Source organism: Schistocerca nitens, chromosome 11 (genome assembly GCF_023898315.1).
Source record: "Schistocerca nitens isolate TAMUIC-IGC-003100 chromosome 11, iqSchNite1.1, whole genome shotgun sequence".
Classification (NCBI taxonomy): Eukaryota; Metazoa; Arthropoda; class Insecta; order Orthoptera; family Acrididae; genus Schistocerca; species Schistocerca nitens.
In genome coordinates, this window is record NC_064624.1 from 75,580,882 (window position 1) to 75,598,867 (window position 17,986).

General features: G+C 37.7%; 2 protein-coding genes across 52 annotated transcripts in view; both read right to left on the minus strand.

Moving 5' to 3' along the window:
• LOC126212861 (zinc finger protein 83-like) overlaps nt 1-17,986 on the minus strand; it is a 1,762,073-nt gene that overhangs the window by 925,860 nt on the left and 818,227 nt on the right. For 7 of the 50 annotated variants that reach the window (XM_049940344.1, XM_049940343.1, XM_049940339.1 and 4 more), the window contains one exon: nt 10,893-10,934. The exons of the other annotated variants lie outside the window; for them this stretch is intronic. In XM_049940344.1, coding sequence (XP_049796301.1) covers nt 10,893-10,934 — 42 coding nt within the window. The remainder of the gene's footprint in view (nt 1-10,892; nt 10,935-17,986) is intronic. 50 annotated transcript variants of the gene reach the window in all.
• Nucleotides 1-17,986, minus strand: part of LOC126212871 (zinc finger protein 664-like) — a 576,054-nt gene that overhangs the window by 117,077 nt on the left and 440,991 nt on the right. The gene's annotated exons all lie outside the window — the stretch shown is intronic.

The following is a 17,986-nucleotide window of genomic DNA, read 5'->3' on the forward strand; positions in this document are numbered from 1 at the left end:
GTCACCATGATGTTGTGCTTTAGGCCCTAGTGGTCCTCAGTGCCACATACACAAAGGAGCACAACACAGATAGTTACATGTATGTTTGACTTCATGTGAGTTTTACAGAGATGCTGGAACAACCGAACTGTCAGATGCTTAAAGACAGAAGCAAGGCCTATTTGCACAGTTTTAAGAATCAACTTTAAATTATGCATCTACGAATATACCACAACCCCTACTTATCTCTTCCATTGCGTTTGCCAGGACAAGATTAGACTAAAGTGAGCACAGATGAATTGATGCAACCATTTTTCGTATGTTCCATACATGAAAGGATTAAAATTAACTTGAATATTTGGTACCCTCTGCCATGCACTTCACAGTGGTTCACGTGTATGGACTCAGATGATGGTGGTTGAATAAAAATGTATTTGTAACTATCAATGTTCTCTTTGGATTACTTGATAAAATGGAATACAAGCAGTTTTTTCTTTGTCACCATTTCCACATAATATCATGGATTTTCATTCTACATCTACATCTACATCTTGTTCTAACTTTCAGATTTCTATGGGAAAATATTCCAATTCTAATTGCCACTTTACTGGAAGCTGGATTACTGAAATCATTCATGTGAGAAACACACTATACATATCTCATAAAAGGAGTTGTAACAAATTTTGATTGTATCCACAATATATGTTGAGGTTATGTTCAATCTCCAAGTTAAAATATAGACCTAACTACTCAAAATGCAAAAGCAGCTTTCCTTTTCATTAGCACTTTTGCAATCTTAGCAGTTTAATCACATTAAACCTTTAAAAATCATGAATAACTGTATGACACATTTAATTGGATGTATTTAGCATATTTGATATTTAATAATAAATATTTTATGGTGTGAGACTTTAACAACAATAGCCGAAAATGAACGAAGCATATAAGCTGTAGAAATCAGGTTTTTAAGAAGTGTAGATAGCTTTGAGTGCCTGGTATGATGAGAACAACAATCACACAAGGATGAGTACTTAAAAACACAACTGGACAGATAGAACAGTACAGAACTAAATTGAAAGATCATGTCACAATACTGAATGAAACTAGGTGATAAATTTGTGACCAATTGGAAAAGATCAAAGGTAGACCAAAAAAACAGATGGAGCGACAAATAGAAACTAACCACTGACCATAGAGGCACTGAACAAGAGGACTTAATAGCCAAGAAGAAGAACAAGAAGAAGAAGAAGAAGAAGAAAATTCATAGCCTGCTCGTAGCTACAGGTATACCTGCACCTACACTTTGCAAATCACTGTCACATTTATGACAGAAAATACTTTTTACTACATCATATATTACACTTTCTTCCTGTTCCATTTACGGATGGATTTTAGGAAAAATGTCTGCTTACTCACCTCTGTGCAAGCTGGTATTTGATTAATTTTGTCTGTACAATCTCTGCACGACAGTTGTTTATGGAGCTGAGGAATATTCATAGTTTCTATACAGAAAGACTTCTTAACACTGTAACTAAACAATTTTTCTGTAGAAGTGGACAAAAAAATTTGCTGTTTTTTTAACTGCTTATGTTCAACCCTATTATGATTATAGATTATTTCAAACAGTAGTTTGGCAAATTATTGACTTAAAGGGCAATTGGAAACTGTTAAAAAGTCGCTATATTAAAACCCCCACTATACTCGCAATTTTAAAAACTAACTCTGTCTTAGGACAGAGTATTTTGGCCAAATCTCTTTCGAAACTTTCTGTAGTGTTTTTGCTAAACAACAAAAATCACAATAATACACTTTTGCACAACAATCATCTTTATATGTTTGTGGCTGTGTGAAAGGCTCTGAAGCATCGTACAATACATAGAGGTAGATCACTACCTTCACACCTATGTCACGAGTCCCTCTCATTTTTCTTCCCATTTGCATCATGATATCGGCTGTAAATCCCACATCATCTGGTAGGATTCTGCTTCCTTGCCATTGGTAGAATGAACGATGGTAAATCATGGTCAGCTGGACAAAAAGGACTGCTGCTCATAGATGAACAACCAGCTATTTTGAAGATAATTTCTTCCTGTGATGTTCAACTGTCATCTTCTCAGTCACTGCCAAGAACACTCCTTGTTCCTCCACATTTGTTGCACAATCTGACTGAATTCCAAAGAGCAAGTTTAAGTAGATGGAAAAATATTTTTGCGGTATTTTTCCCTCTTTTAGTGTTACTGGATTGTCTGATATATGCTGGGCAACTTTACCCACTCCTCCCACTAGGTCGTTATATGATATGACTGCTGCTGGTTTTATTAATTGTTTGCACCTTATATTTGCATTTTCAATTTTTGTATTGCGGATAGTGTTCAAAAAATGCACATCATGCTTGTCTTTCCATCTCATTGCTGTAAATTTATCCCTCTGAAATACAACAATATCTGCCTTGTTCCATTTATTAATACAAAAGTTCAGTGGCATATGTTTTATAGAAGGTTGCACAGGGTCACATGTCAGTTTTCTTAGCAATAAGAAGATCTTATAGTCGCAGAGAGGTGCAGAAATTATTAACTGTAAGGCAGTAGCTCTTGTTGAGAAGTGGTTTCATTAGGCTCAATACTTTATGACATGATTGGGCACATCCTTCTATTCACCATCAAATATTGTGCTCTTATCTGTATATATAATTACAGACTACTCATTGTCAGACTTCAAATCACACAACATGTAGGTCTATTCCATATCTTGCGCTCATTAGTGGTAGCTGAAAACTGACACCTACCTAATCTCCCTTTATGTAACATAATACTCGTATATGGTGGCATCTCTCTCAGGAGTACAAATAATTTTGAATTTCTTATTGATATATTCTAAAAGAGGCAAGATTTTGTTTAGATTTAGGTTTGTACAGCTAGCAGGGTCATAACTTGAGTTGTCTGAAAAATGAAGGCATTTCTTTAGTATCAAAAATTGCAGCTAAGTAACCAGAGAAATATTGGAGCTGCAAATAGTGGAGGTTTAGATCAATACATCTGGTAGTTTGGTTTGATCATAATACTTTGTAACAGTAGTATACTAAAGAAGATCCTTATTTGATCACTGTTTGTGTCCTTCCAGCCAGTAATGTTCTTATCTCCAGTATATCTATTACTCTCAGTAACTACTATATTCACCAACTCATTGCCCGTTATTTTACTTACATATTGCACCTTATCTGGAGTCATTCTGTGCAAAGTCTGAAGATGTTCCAGTAAACAAAAATCTTGGATGTGCAAGAGGCAGTTCTGCAGCCGTTGCTATTTCATATTTTTTCTAATGCTGGAAAAACAAACATCACTTGAGTCACTTTCTTGATCTGTCATCGCTTCACTAACACTGTCAGTGTCTGAAGAGTCACTTTCTGACCCAATAAATTCTATATCAAATTTTTCATCACACTCCATAATAGGGGGAAAAAAAACAAAGGGAAAAACCAACACATAACAACATATCTACACAGCAAAAGGAAATGGCAACTAGAATCTCTCCTCCTCTAACTTTCACTGCAGCTGGCCAACGGGGGGTTCCAAGATGCTGTAATATTATCAAAGTAGCATTCTTGTGCTCTGGTGTGACCACATCTGTGAATGACTGAACGTAATGACAGACGAGTATTCTCAGGTTTTTAAGTTGTTGTAAATATTAACATCCCCAGTACTTAAAAAATGGCTCTGAGCACTATGGGACTTAACATCTGAGGTCATCAGTCCCCTACGCTTAAAACTACTTAAACCAGGCTGTTCCAGCTTGTTGGCTCCATTGTGAGCCGTGGAGCGCTCCCTGATCCAGGGAGCCGTGTCGCTCGCTGTGACCATACAAGTGGGCCACCACACCGGCACGTGGCACAGCTGACTGAGGCAGGTGGCAAGGCAAGCATTTTGATGTGCCAGCTGCATCTTACAAGATCAACAACCTCATACTCTTAGCTGCTAAGACATGGCGACATGCTACACCAGGAAATACAATGTACAGGAAATAAATAAGAAACAACTATTTTACAAGAAATTGCATACTAAATTTACTGGGCCTCTGTAGCTTGACATTTTCTTTTCATTACAAGATCGGAAATATCAGGCGTCAAAGGGTTCGCAGTTTTAATGCGGAGGATGGCCTTCATTGTTGCATCCTGAAGAAACCATCGTTCCTTACTTTTCACTCTTTTCATTGCTGAGGAAAGCTGCCAACAGCAATACATAAACCCAAACATGCACATGATCTGAGCAGCATTGTTGTGAAGCTTGGGAAATGTTTTTTGCTATAATGAACAATACCAGCACGACAAATCCAACGTGTTGTAGTACCTCTCTTTCAACAAAGTTGAATTTTGCAAATCGATAATATCCAATTGAAGTGACGATGACAAGTCATCGGGGAAAACTGAAAAAGGAGTGCTGAACACCTTAAGTTACATTTCCAAACTAGTGAGGTCTCGGAATAGTGTTTCAAACAACGTGATGAGCTGCTTTAACTTTGCTTGGTAATTGCCGAAAGTAGTACCTTCAGGTAGTTTTAAAGAAGCAAGATGACTGAAGAACGTTAAATGTCCATTACTCATCTGCCTCTCAAATAAATATAACTTTTCCATGAATGCTTTGATCTGGTTGTGCATGTCAACGATTAGGTGCCCTTTGCCTTGCAATTACAGTTTTAAATTATTCAGATGCATAGTTATGTCAGCTAGGAATGCCAGGTCTGATATTCATTTTAAATCTTTCAGACAATGCATTTCTTCCCCTTTCATTTCGAGAAAAAGGGATATTTCCTCGCGAATGGCAAAGAAAACATCATGAACTTTTCCCCAATTCAGCCAACGAACTGTACTGTGGTAAGGTATATCCCCATACTCTGCTTCCATATCTTTCAGGAATCCTTTGAATTGGTGATGATTCGTACTGTGAAGCCACACAAAATACACACACTTCACGACATCTTTCATTACACCACCTAGCTCTACTGTTCCAACACACAGTGCCTCTTGGTGAATAAAACAATGAAGAGTCAAAATGTCTTTCCTGAATTCGTCCCCGAGTTTATTTTTCAAACGACAAGCAAAACCTTGGTGACGCCCATTCATTTGTGGTGCACCGTCTGTCGCTACAGAATGGATCTTATCCTATGGAAAATTCATATTGTCCACTGATTCACAAACAGCTTCAAAAATGTCACAGCCTGTTGCGGTGTAATCAAGTGGTACCACATCCAAGTGTTCTTCAGTTACTTGCAGCTCCATGTCGACACCATGCACAAAGACTGCAAGCTGAGCACAGTCCGATATGTTGGTGCTTTTGTCAAGCGTTAGCAAAAATGCAACAAAGCTCTCCGCCTTTTTCCTGAGCTGTGTCTCTAAATCTGCTTCCATGTCCAGGATTCGATGAGACATTGTTGGCTTCAACAGGCAAACCCCTTCAATTGCCTGCACCTCCCTTGGAAACAAACATCCTGAAACTGCTACCATGCACGATTTTACGAGTGGTCCTAGTGAAAACGGCTTGCCACTCGTCGCAATGATGTGAGCAACCCTGTAGCTTGCTCAAATTGCAAATTCAGTAGTGTTTTCTCTGCTCTAGTGTTTTCTCTGCTCTCTTTCACCTGAAAATTATAAACACATTACAGAACACGAACTATGTTGCATGTTTCGATACCATCCGATTTACGAAACTGTTTTTAAAGTTACGTCTCCTGGTATGTCGTTCTTAAGCCTGGCTACCAGTTCTCTGCGTGCAACGCCTTCTACCTGATTGTGGCTCTGAGCACTATGGGACTTAACTGCTGTGGTCATCAGTCTCCTAGAACTTAGAACAACTTAAACCTAACTAACCTAAGGACATCACACACACCCATGCCCGAGGCAGGATTCGAACCTGCGACCGTAGCAGCAGCGCGGCTCCGGACTGGAGCGCCTAGAACCGCACGGCCACCGCAGCCGGCTCTACCTGATTGTAGTGCGCTGCATGAAGACGTGTATAATGTCGTTGTATATTGTACCTCTTCGCAGAAAAAAATACTTTATGACATACAAGACACTGCGGATGACCATCCCTCTCAATGAATAGAAAGGTATCCTCCAATAGTGGTACAGGGCTCCCGCGGCTAGTCATAGCTGTCATTGAACACAGATTATTGCCTCAGTTGCAGCTGCATGCGGCCAGGGGGCAGTGAGTTCACTTTCCCCCTCCACGCGGGCTCCAAGCTGCCGAAGTGAGTTCTCCAGAGCGCTCCGGCTCCCTGGAGCTTGGTTGGAACAGCCTGTCTTAGACCTAACCAACCTAAGGACATCACACACAGTCATGCCCGAGGCAGGATTCGAAGCTTCGACCGCAGTAGCAGCGTGGTTCCAGACTGAAATGCCTAGAACAGCTCGGCTACAGCAGCCAGCCATCCCAAGTACTCTCCAGCTTTTCAATTAATGGTTGAAACTTTTCTTTCTAGATGGTCACAAGTTGTATGGCATTTTTTCTTTGTGTGTCCACCAGTTAAGATCTACCAAAATTTATGTTACACTTTTTGTCAGTTGTACAAGCCTTTGACAATTGTCACTAACCTTCTCTGTACATGACCAGTGTCTCTATGTAGTCTGACAAGATGTGGGCCCAACACACTCAAGGAGTATTCAAGTATGAAGGAAGGAAGAAAGGAAGCAATTCAGGAAGGCAGATCGGAGCTTGATTTCCTTTGGATAATAATGTTATTAGAGACGGAAAACCATCTCAAAATAATTAAGAACAAGGACAGAAATTGGCCATTCTGTATCAAAGCAATCATACTGACATTTGACTTAGGAATATCCAGGATGGAATGTAACAATATTATGAGAAGGAGAGTTGCTACTCACCATACAACGGAGGTGCTGCGTCACAGATGGACATGACAAGAAGACTTCCACACCAACAGCTTTCGGTCAACAATAGACTCAATTATGTGGGTGCACCCTTGCACACACACCGCCCCCCCCCCCCAACACACACCAGCTGCATGAAACTGCTTTCGTGTGTGTGTGTGTGTGTGTGTGTGTGTGTGTGTGTGTGTGTGTGTGTGTGTGTGTGTGCGCGCGCGCGCGTGTGTGACGAAGGCCATTTGCTGAAAGCTTTAAGTGTGAAAGTCTTTGTTGTCCCTATCTGTGACTCACCATCTCCGCTTTATGGTGAGTAGCAACTTTCCTTCTCATAATATCAACATTTGACTTAAGCAGTTTAGGAAAATCACGGACAGCCTACACCCAGTGCATTAACCAATGCATCACCTCACTTGATATCAAGAAGTAGAGGTTTTTCCAAGTGATTTGCATGCATATTTGTTTTTTCTACAAACTGCAGTTTGTCACTAGCTTATCATGTATCGTGAAACAAAAATTGCTTTACCTACAATTATGTAGTTGCTCCATTTCCTATTTCCAAGATATTTGTGTGGTATGACTGAGCCTCTAGTCAAAGCATACCACAGTTTTACTTTTCATAAATTGCACAACTTCGCGTAATTTATGTTAAGAAGAGCTAGTTGTCAGTCTTTGCATCTGGTTTATATTTTGGCAAGATTTGACCAGTTATTAGTGAATTTTTACCAGATAGACCCTTTTATAGAAAGCTTCATTATATGCAAAAAGCTTGAGATTTCATCAACCACATTTCACTAAACCATTGACTTTCAAGATTAACAACAATTATCTTATGTTTTGTATCTACCGCACAGTTTGTTGAGTATCTCCCAATGTCCATATACCAAGAATCTCAGAGGGACAATTAACAGTTCCTTACCTGTTTTTTGGCATGACTTGGATACATTTGTTCTAGTAAACAGGGGTTTTGTTAGAAGCTATAAGTTATTTTTGTGGCCGACTGATGGCTGACAGAAGAATTCAGTTACAACTTTTATCCCAGTTCTGAATGTTAATCACACTCATACCTGTTTGCATACCATTGATTTAAGATTGTTACCTACTGCTACAAATATATTTCACCACATTTACCCTGTCATTTTAGTAAACAATAAAACCTGTTCTAAACATCTTGTTACTATCAATATTCTACTTCCACCCACTCTCAGTACTGCATACTCTCACTCTCAGAACTGTGTATTAAGTGAGCCCTACAGTTTTTAACACTGTTTTAATGTCAACAACAGACATATATTGTGTATTATTTTAATGGAAATCATGTGAACAATCAATGGAACGTGGAACTAACTCACATCTGGTAGTTCCCCAGCAGATGTGAAACATCTAAGGTCATACTATAATTTGCAGCCCCATGTTAAACTTAACCACAAAGTTACTTTGAACACCAGTCCTTTACAAGTCCTATTGGAAGCGGCCCTTGCCATCCTTTGACATTTTAACTATCTTACCCAACCAGTTATCTGGGAATCAGTGTTTAGTGAGGATTCAAAACAAAGCTGGAACTCATCATTCCTCACACTTTGCCAGAGGCACTGATGCTACTACCTTAAACCTTTGGATTTATGGTCCAATATTTTATCATCTTCACCACACACCAGTATACTTAGTTGAGTACAGCAGTTCAGATATTATTCCTTCTCGAAGTCCTTCAGGCGTTATCAGATTGACAGTAGAAGGCTACTGTCAGGGGAGAAAATGTGTAGTACTGAGCAAGGCAGTGCAGTGATTAGAAGACTGAATTCACTTTCACTTTCACTTTCAAATATGCATCTGATCATCCTGGATAAGATCTTTCATGATTTTCCTGAATTGATCCGGGCTAATGTTGGGATGGATGGTTCATTCGAAAGGACACAGATGATTTCCTTCCCACTCCTTAAACAATCTAAGCTTGTGATCTGCCTCTAATGGCCTTTTTGTCGATGGGATGTCAAATCCTAATCTTCCTTCTTTAAACGTGTGTACTGAATAAGGATTCAATTGTTCTAAAAACTAAGGATTAATGGATCTCAAATATAATTCTGAAGGAATAGATGTGTAAGCTGTCACTAAACTCATGGTTACTGCACTTTGCAGAATAGCATTCCCATACTAACAATAAGACTATTGTATGACTAAAATTACTTGTTGGTTGATACTTCACACTCTGGAGCTGGTTGCCTCCTACCAGAGTGTTCAGTGTCACATCTCAACTGTTCATTAGTGCCAAATTGCCACAACAAACAGCCAGTTGAATTCCAACTCCTTGTGAAACTTACTTTCTTGATGTGGTTCAATCCTGTATCTGGGGTGTGCCCCTTTTATTTTACATTTTATCACACACACAGTGTTTGTGTGTGTGTGTGTGTGTGTGTGTGTGTGTGTGTGTGTGTGTGTGTGTGTGTGTGTGAGAGAGAGAGAGAGAGAGAGAGAGAGAGAGAGAGAGAGAGAGAGAGAGGAGGGGGGGGGGAGGTAACAAAATATGCACATTTCATACTAATCAAGCACTACTGGATCCTTTTGCACAAGATGCAATTCAGAACCACATATACAATTATCACCACCACAGACGTCGGCTGGAATTAGATAAGGCTTGTACAACATTACATTAAGCCAAAGTACTTGAAGGCAACAAATCACTGCTACTGGTCTTCAGAGTCATAAATATAACATTGTACTGATAAGCAGTGATGTATAGTGTTCATGTTTCATGCCTCATAAATAGATGATTATGGGTGTGAATCTTGCCAAGTGTTTTAAAACTGTTTATATTTGAATCTTTATGAAAACAACATTTTTACTTTTATTCAATTAGCTGGTTGAAATCTAATTTCTTCTTTATAATCCTTTGCTGTGTTACTTTCATCATTGTACTGACTTCGTTATTTGCCTTGACTTTTTTCTTTCCATTATTCTTTTTTCATTTTGAAGCTTCCTATGATACCTATTACCTGCAACTGAGTACTAACCAGTACTGTTCATTTGTTGGTAACATGTCAGCTCATGTCACCAGTGTGAGGATAGGTTCAGGTGAAAATGAGAAAGTAAAGTTTGCTTTTAGTTCTGAAACAATTTTTTCTGTGGTGAATTTGCTCACAGAGGTTAGCTTTAATCGCTGTGAACAAAGCAAGTGTGATGAAAAGTTCTGCTACAGGTTGGCTGCTGTTGTCTCAGTTATATTGCACATCCAATATTATTGTTAGGTTAGGACAAGAGTGCAAATTCAGTGCTAGAAAACAGATTATCTGCCCCAGTTCAGTCATGGATCACGTAAAATCAGTTGTTGACAGAGCATCTCACATTCCTGTCATACATCACAGAAGCTGCTTCCAACATTGCCCCATGTTACACGCAAGTAACAGCACTTAACAGACTTTACTGGCCAAGTTTGTGTGTCACCTATAACCGAGCATTAGCTAGCAAGCAATGTACGAAAGCTGTAGTAGCAAGTGACCAAAATCAACTAACAGTTTATTTTAACCAGACTACTGAAATTTATCTGCGATATTTCTGATATTCAATATCTAGAAACTTCCTGGCAGATTAAAACTGTGTGCCCGACCGAGACTCGAACTCGGGACCTTTGCCTTTCGCGGTTGGTAGAGCAATTGCCCGCGAAAGGAATAGGTCCCGAGTTCGAGTCTCGGTCGGGCACACAGTTTTAATCTGCCAGGAAGTTTCATAACAGCGCACATTCCGCCTCAGAGTGAAAATCTCATTCTGGATTCAATATCTCATTTCTTACAATGTATATGCTACAGCAATTTTGAATTCCATCCCGTCTTCACTGTGTTGCATAAAAAAACTTAACATGCAGTTAAATGTAATTCCGTCTGAGAGTACTACTCCTTGCCCTCCAAAATTCAAACCAATAATCATGCACATAGATAAAAACTAAAGCAGAGAGAGAGAGAGAGAGAGAGAGAGAGAGAGAGAGAGAGAGAGAGAGTTACGAGGAAAAGAAAGACGTATTAGACATTAATGTATGATAGTAACTCACCTCCTCTTTAATTGCCTGAGGATCAAAGTCAGGAATGTATAACTGTAACCAAAAGAAACAGAGAAAAATAAAACCACTTTTGAAGACATGAAGTTGATTAGCTTGAATACTATCACTGTAAAGGCATTACATGCACTGATTCTGTACATGAGAAAATTCTTACATTTAGTATCAGCAGAATGTGTCCTATCACAGGCAGAGAAGAATGAGGTAATGTCACATGCCAGGTTAAAACATGGCTTCGAAGATTACATATTTTCCTCATTGTAGAAGTTTCACATTTTAATTAATGTCATTCATGCATTCATTCATTCATTTGTACATTAGCTGAAAGAAATAAAAGCTTTCAGGGATGAAGAACACCTCAAAATATAGATTAATAGCCCCAAAGAAGCCACTGCAGACATCTTCTGTAAAGTATACTAATGATAAATAATTGAGACTAGTGCCGATCCTTTCGCACTAACAATTATGAACATTTCTTTGGATTACTTTAAAAATGGGACAGTGACTACTTTGAAATAAAATACACTGGCTCTCCTACACTACTAAAGCGTGTTTTTATTTATTGCTCCAACTAAACATTTCTGTAACATTGTTCGGTACCTACATACCGGCAAAGCCAAAACCACGTAGACATTGCATCCCTCAGTCCAAATATTTGTATAGATTAAAGGACTGCCTAAAAAGGTTTTGTAATAGCTGAGGATGTACAATTTTCTGCCTAATGCCCACTGGAAACCTATTACAGACTCCATATATTGAACTCTATTCTGATATTTGCACAGGTATAAATGCTTTATATTGATATTGCTCTTTCTTCAAGTAGTGTGGTTGTGATACCACAATACACTCTAATTAATTGTTAACCACATATTCCATTATGGAATTCATTTATTAGCAACTAAGTACTTCATACTCTTGATCCTTGAAGAGGTTCTTCCAAGATTTCATGTGAGTGCCCACTGCTATTTACTTCTGGAAATTTTTAAGTTATTCTCACTTTTTTTGCAACTGCACAATATGAGTCGTCTTACTTTAGGTTAAGCTGTCTGTTGGGAACCAGTTATCAGGGCATCCTATTATCCTCCTGGCAACGTGGTACATGTTTGGGCCCTTCATCTGTTTACTGCTATCATACCAGAAGTGGACCAAACACTAAAACCTTAGGGCATCAAATTTTACATGATGTCATTTCTATAGCATTATTTATTAATATGAAACTCTGCTGCCTGTTTTGATAACATCACTTCATAAATCTAGAGGGGATGCCTTTACCATCATTCCATTTTTGTTTCCCTTGTATAATTTAAAGATCTAGATAATTTATATCCTCACACAGAGCAGACACTGATGCAGTGGTGTGGCTTCCATGGCTCAACAATACAGGTAGCAGCACCGTACATGCAACCACACGGGAAGGTTACCTGTGGAGGCTAGTCAGTCTGTTCAATGTTCCATGGATCCTTTGTACCATTAAGATTAATAATAATGTGCCATGAGTTATTCCACATTCACATGTGAATATGGATACATACTGATAATTTACAATGGTCTTTAAAAAAAAAAAAATTGTATGTGTATGTATATTAGTAAGTCCTAGCCACCGTTCTTTACACAACAGATAAATATAAATTCTTCCATGAAACTAAAGAAATTGTCAAGAAGAAAATTTTTCAGTTTTCATTGAAATTAGCTGTCTGACTGACAGTTTTTGTCACTGGATAGATGATCAAAGATTCTGGTGGCAGCATTGCGCACTCTTCTATGTGTTAAGGATAACCTCACCCTTATTGTGAAATTATGTCATTTTTTCTTCTGGAACTGTAGGTACTTACAACATTGTTCCTTTTGGACTGTAGTGGATTATTCACAAGAAATTTCACAAAGGAGTAGATATACTGTGAACAACATGGGTTAGCACCACATAATATTCTTGTGCAATGAAGACTTTCTTTCTTAAAGCTGAGTTACCCCAGAAGATTTTTCCACAAGACATTATTGAATTAAGATATGCAAGACACGTGAATTTACTGATTTGTTTCTCCCCAAGAACTGAAATGATTTGAAGTGCAAATATGAATGAACTAATGAGTTCCAAAATGTTTTCTTTTTTTTTTTTTTTTTGTTTAGTTTGAACTCTTCTCTACACAGAGATCTAAAAATTGTGAAGTTTCCATCCTAGTTGTCATTTCCTTAACATATGTTACACTTATCACTGCGCAGTACCACTAGGTTCGAGATGTGAACATGATGTTTTTTTGAAAAGGCGAGGAAGAGTAACATATGGCTGCTGACGAGGGGCAGCAGCTATTGCAGTTGTTGCAGGGGCTACAATACACATGGTTGATTTATTTGGCATTGTAAAATTAGTCAACACGACACTGAATGAATGAAAGCAAGGATAAACTATAGCTGTTACATTTCTTAAGGACATGGTGAGCAGCACCAAATCAGTCTTCAGAATGACAACAACAACAAAATTCAAAGGCTTTGCCAACATCAAAAAAAATTCATGTGGGGTAATTTTTTGTCTAACTGCTGAGTTGTAAGTTCATATATGACTTTCTTTGCACACAAGCCTCTATGGAAGCCAAACAGAGCTCTTGTTAGAAGATCATGACTAACGTTGGTCTATATTTTACTACAATCTGACAAATTTTTATGCAGGTAGAGGGGCTTGCAACTAGAGGTCACTTCCTTTACTGCACTTCTGCCAATGACTGTTACTTCGGAAAATGCCAGTATTTCGTAAGTAATATGGTGTGCAGAAGATCTGGGGGTGAGGGGAGTGCTACAAAGTCATTTCAAAATTTTAGTACTTTGGTTGTAATACAGCCATAATCAGAAGAGTTATTATTTTATGTAAGATACCGATTTTTGTTATATCTTTCATGTGTGGTAACGCAAAACATGTCAGCTAGAGGAGCATACAATGTCTGTCAAGCAAGTCTAATGCTTCTACTTTTGATGGTCTGTTTCCTATCCCTGTGTTATCAGCAAGTGTTAAGAAGAATGCACTGAACTTAATGGACAATGAATTAAATTCAATTTCATTCGTCTCCTTCTATGGTCATTAGGGCATTGACCATTATTTGTCTCATTGAGTTTATTCATTTCATTCCAAAATTCCGTTTGTTCTTGAAATTTTCATTTTTTGTACATAGTGTACAGATTTCATGTTTTTCGTGACATGGCAAAGTATTTTTAATAAGTCTTTTTCTAAAGCTAATCCTCTGCATTAAATAAATCTCTTTTCCAGGCGCAATACAGTTTGACCTCAGACATTCGCCATATTTATCTCAACTCTAACGGTGAGAAATGCATTGCAGCTAAACCAGCTTATATATTGTTACCAGTTTTTTATCATTACTTGCTTATTCAGATACCTTGGAAGTGGGAGCTTTGTGATGAAGTTGGAGTATGACATTGTAGAGGTGCACTTATGAAAAAAGGGCTGTTATCATATTATCCACATTCACAGTTGCAGTAGTTGCTTGAAAGATGGCAGTGAGGAGAAAGGTAAGGAGAGGTATGCATCAGTTACCAAAACATCAACTTCTAACATTGGCACTTGTTTCAAAGGCAATATGAACTTACAATGCAGATGAATTTGACAATTTGAAATATACTTTAAGCAAACAGAAACAGGGAGCTCTTTCGGATATCATGTCTCACTTTCTACACTTGCATCTTGAGTGAATTTGTGTTCCATATAACTAACTAATGGGACAGTACTACTGTTGATTGCATTTTTTCCTTCATCCTACATCTTCCACCAGTTTTTCAAATCACAGGTGATCTCGGAATGCAGCTGGATGATAGTTTTAGGTTTGCTGCATTGTCTACAAAATCTACAAAGTAATCAGGCTTATCTGAAAAGAACTGGGTTCTATGACCTGATAACACTGGATACATTAACTTAGGAAATTTTCTTTTTGTTTCACACAGCCCAGACTGGTTGACAACATGGTACATCTGGTGAAAAATGATTTATTTTGGTCTGACTATTGGTGCAGCAGCAGTTTCTGGTATTATCTAGTAATATGATTTTCTCATCAGGGGGACTACACTAAAAACTACTTTGTTATTTGTAGTCAGTACTACGCCAAGGTCAAAGCATGCTACTGGCAACATGCATAAAAGAATTTGAGGGATTCAGGTAATTGTAAGGACATGCTAAAGAAAGTAAGACCAGTACTCATGGAGTTTCAGATGTGTCCACCATTTAGCAGAACTCAGAAGGTCCTGAGCAACTATTATGATGTTTGAGATTAAATGAACACTACTTCAAACAAAAATAATAAAAATGTAGTAACTACATTCACATCTGATAAACTATGCAATGAAGTGTTATCAAATATTTGAAAATATTTATATTTACGATTGCTACTCTTATTTAGATATAATATGATGAAAAACAGACATTAAAATAAATACTAAGCACCAGCTTCAGAAATACATAACCAGTTTTATACCATTAATATACATACTTATTTAGATCACAATGTAGCTTTGAAAGTTTAATACAGCAATTTTTTTTTCATAATTGTGAATCCTTGAAATGATGAACTATTTGAGTAATATGAGACATTTGCAGTGATAAAATTCAAAAAACACAAACTCACAAAATTACTAAATAAAACCAAAAAGAAAAGAATAATTTCCCATGCTCTTTAAAAATTCTTATAGTAATTATCAGAGAACCATAAATCTGTCATGAATGAGAAAATAATGGTAAGTAATGCTAGAATACATATTCAGTACAACAAATACTTTTTTTGTTATTGTCAAAATTCTTAACTGACTGTTGAAGATTTTTAATCAAATTATAAATTGGCTTTGCATTTCCATTTGCCTTGCAGCTTATAAGTTGGTTCTTGAGCATCCATGTCAACAGTCAAGTAGTAGTCTGCCAACGTAACAGCTCACCTCCCAGTATATCTTTTCTCCATGACTGCAATATCCTGAGGAAAATTCTTGCCTATAATTTTGTATTCTCTCAGCTGTTAAGATATTGAAGTGAACATTTTGAAACTTTATGAACAACCTTCTCATCACCATGGTGCATTCCATCAAACTGCTTGTTCTGAAGAGCTATCAAATTCATAGGCGAACAAGGATATCCTGTTTGATTTTGATTCCCTCAACCGTTGAATCTTTTCCCTCAAGTGCTTGCAGGTCTTACATTCAAAATATATTTTCTTCACAAAATTTTTCAGGATTTATGTAAGAATCACTTTAGAAAAAATGTAAGGACAAATTACAAAACTAACTGAATCAAGATATTGAACTAGTATGACCTGGGCGTTGAGTAATATTTCAATTATCTTATTTCTCTCCCGTCATACATCGTAACAGTTACACATACATGGGCAATAAATGTCTTATTTTTTTCTTTCTAGGTGACATTCAAAAACCAGAGCTAAGGTGCAATTCTCTTTGTGATATTGATGATCAGTACATTGGAACTGATACAGGTTACATACTTCTCAAGTAATTTATATTTTCACTTGTACAAAGTGCTGGAAGAACATCACTGGGCTAAACTTCCATTTGAACCAGTTAAGCAACATACAGGCAAACTAATTACCTTACATAATCCAATGGGCAACAAATTTGTGGGAAATTTTTTATATACTTCCATATCTGAACTGTGTTGCACTCACAATGTTGTTTATAATTTCCTTTCAGCAAATATCACTGTGTGAAGATGTTTCACCATAAACACTTCTTTGGCATCCATGCTCCCTACACTCATTTGTTGTGATAATGCTGTTTCGTACAGTTATTCAGTTCTGTTCATACCTAACAATCTGATATCTTAATTCGATAACTGACAGAATTTGTTTTCATTATACATCATAGTTACTGTGCTACAACAATTTAAGTAAATCATTGTGCTGAATTCTAAAAAGATTGGAGAGAAAAAAACAAATTGCACAAACTTTGTGTATGGTTGATTTTAGCTCATGCGTCACAGCTTATGAAATGTAGTTAAAATATCACAATTTAAATAAAATGGAGAGTAGAATAATATCTGATTCTGTTCTAGAGTTATTGATTTTTATATCAGACAGACGGTCTGATGATACACCCATTCCCGTCCCTGCGCATTGAGAGTCATGTAGTCATAACAGTCATCAAATTTCATAAAAAGTTCAAGATATCGTAATGAGGTTTCTTGCAAATGTTAGCACAGAAAGAGGCACATGTATTGTATCATAAATAATCAAAAATTTGGCCTTGACCAAGATATGGAAGTAACTCGTCCACAGCTGTGAGAGGTCAATGGAATGGGACACGTAAATATGTCAACATTCCATCAGTAAAACTCAGGACAAAATTTAAACATATCTTCAGCATCTTGGGAGTGACAGCGCATAATGAATTAACTAGTCCACAGCAGGTAAGCAGTTGATGTGACCATCTGCATTCCATCACACAAGATGGATGACAAATTCCACATCATATTACTTTATTAAGTATACTATGTGATCAAAAGTATCCGGACACCACCAAAAACATACAATTTTCATATTAGGTGCATTGTGCTGCCACCTACTGCAAGGTACACCATATCAGTACCTCAGTCCTCATTAGATATCATGAGAGAGCAGACTGGGGCACTCCGAACGTTGACAGGTGATTGGGTTTAACCTGTGTCATACGTCTGTATGCGAGATTTCCACACTCCATAACACTGCTAGGTCCACTGTTTCCAATGTGATAGCGAAGTGGAAACTTGAAGGGACACTTACAGCACAAAAGCGTATAGGCCGACCTTGTCAGTTGGCTGACAAAGACCACAGACACACTCCTTAGTGCAGCACTCCATGAAGAATGCCATTTCCCAAGAAACCTTCCAGTACCTGACAGAAATATGCCTGCGAGAATGGAAGCTGTCATCAAAGCTATGGGTGGGCCAACACCATACTGAAATCCTGCATTACCATGGAGTGTGCCATGAACTTGGAAGTCATTTTCAGCCAGGTGTCCAGATACTTTTGATAACATAGTGAATTGTTTTGTACTCCACAAAAGGCCTTAGCAAGCTCACAAAATATACCAAGATTATTCTTCTTGCTTAGCTC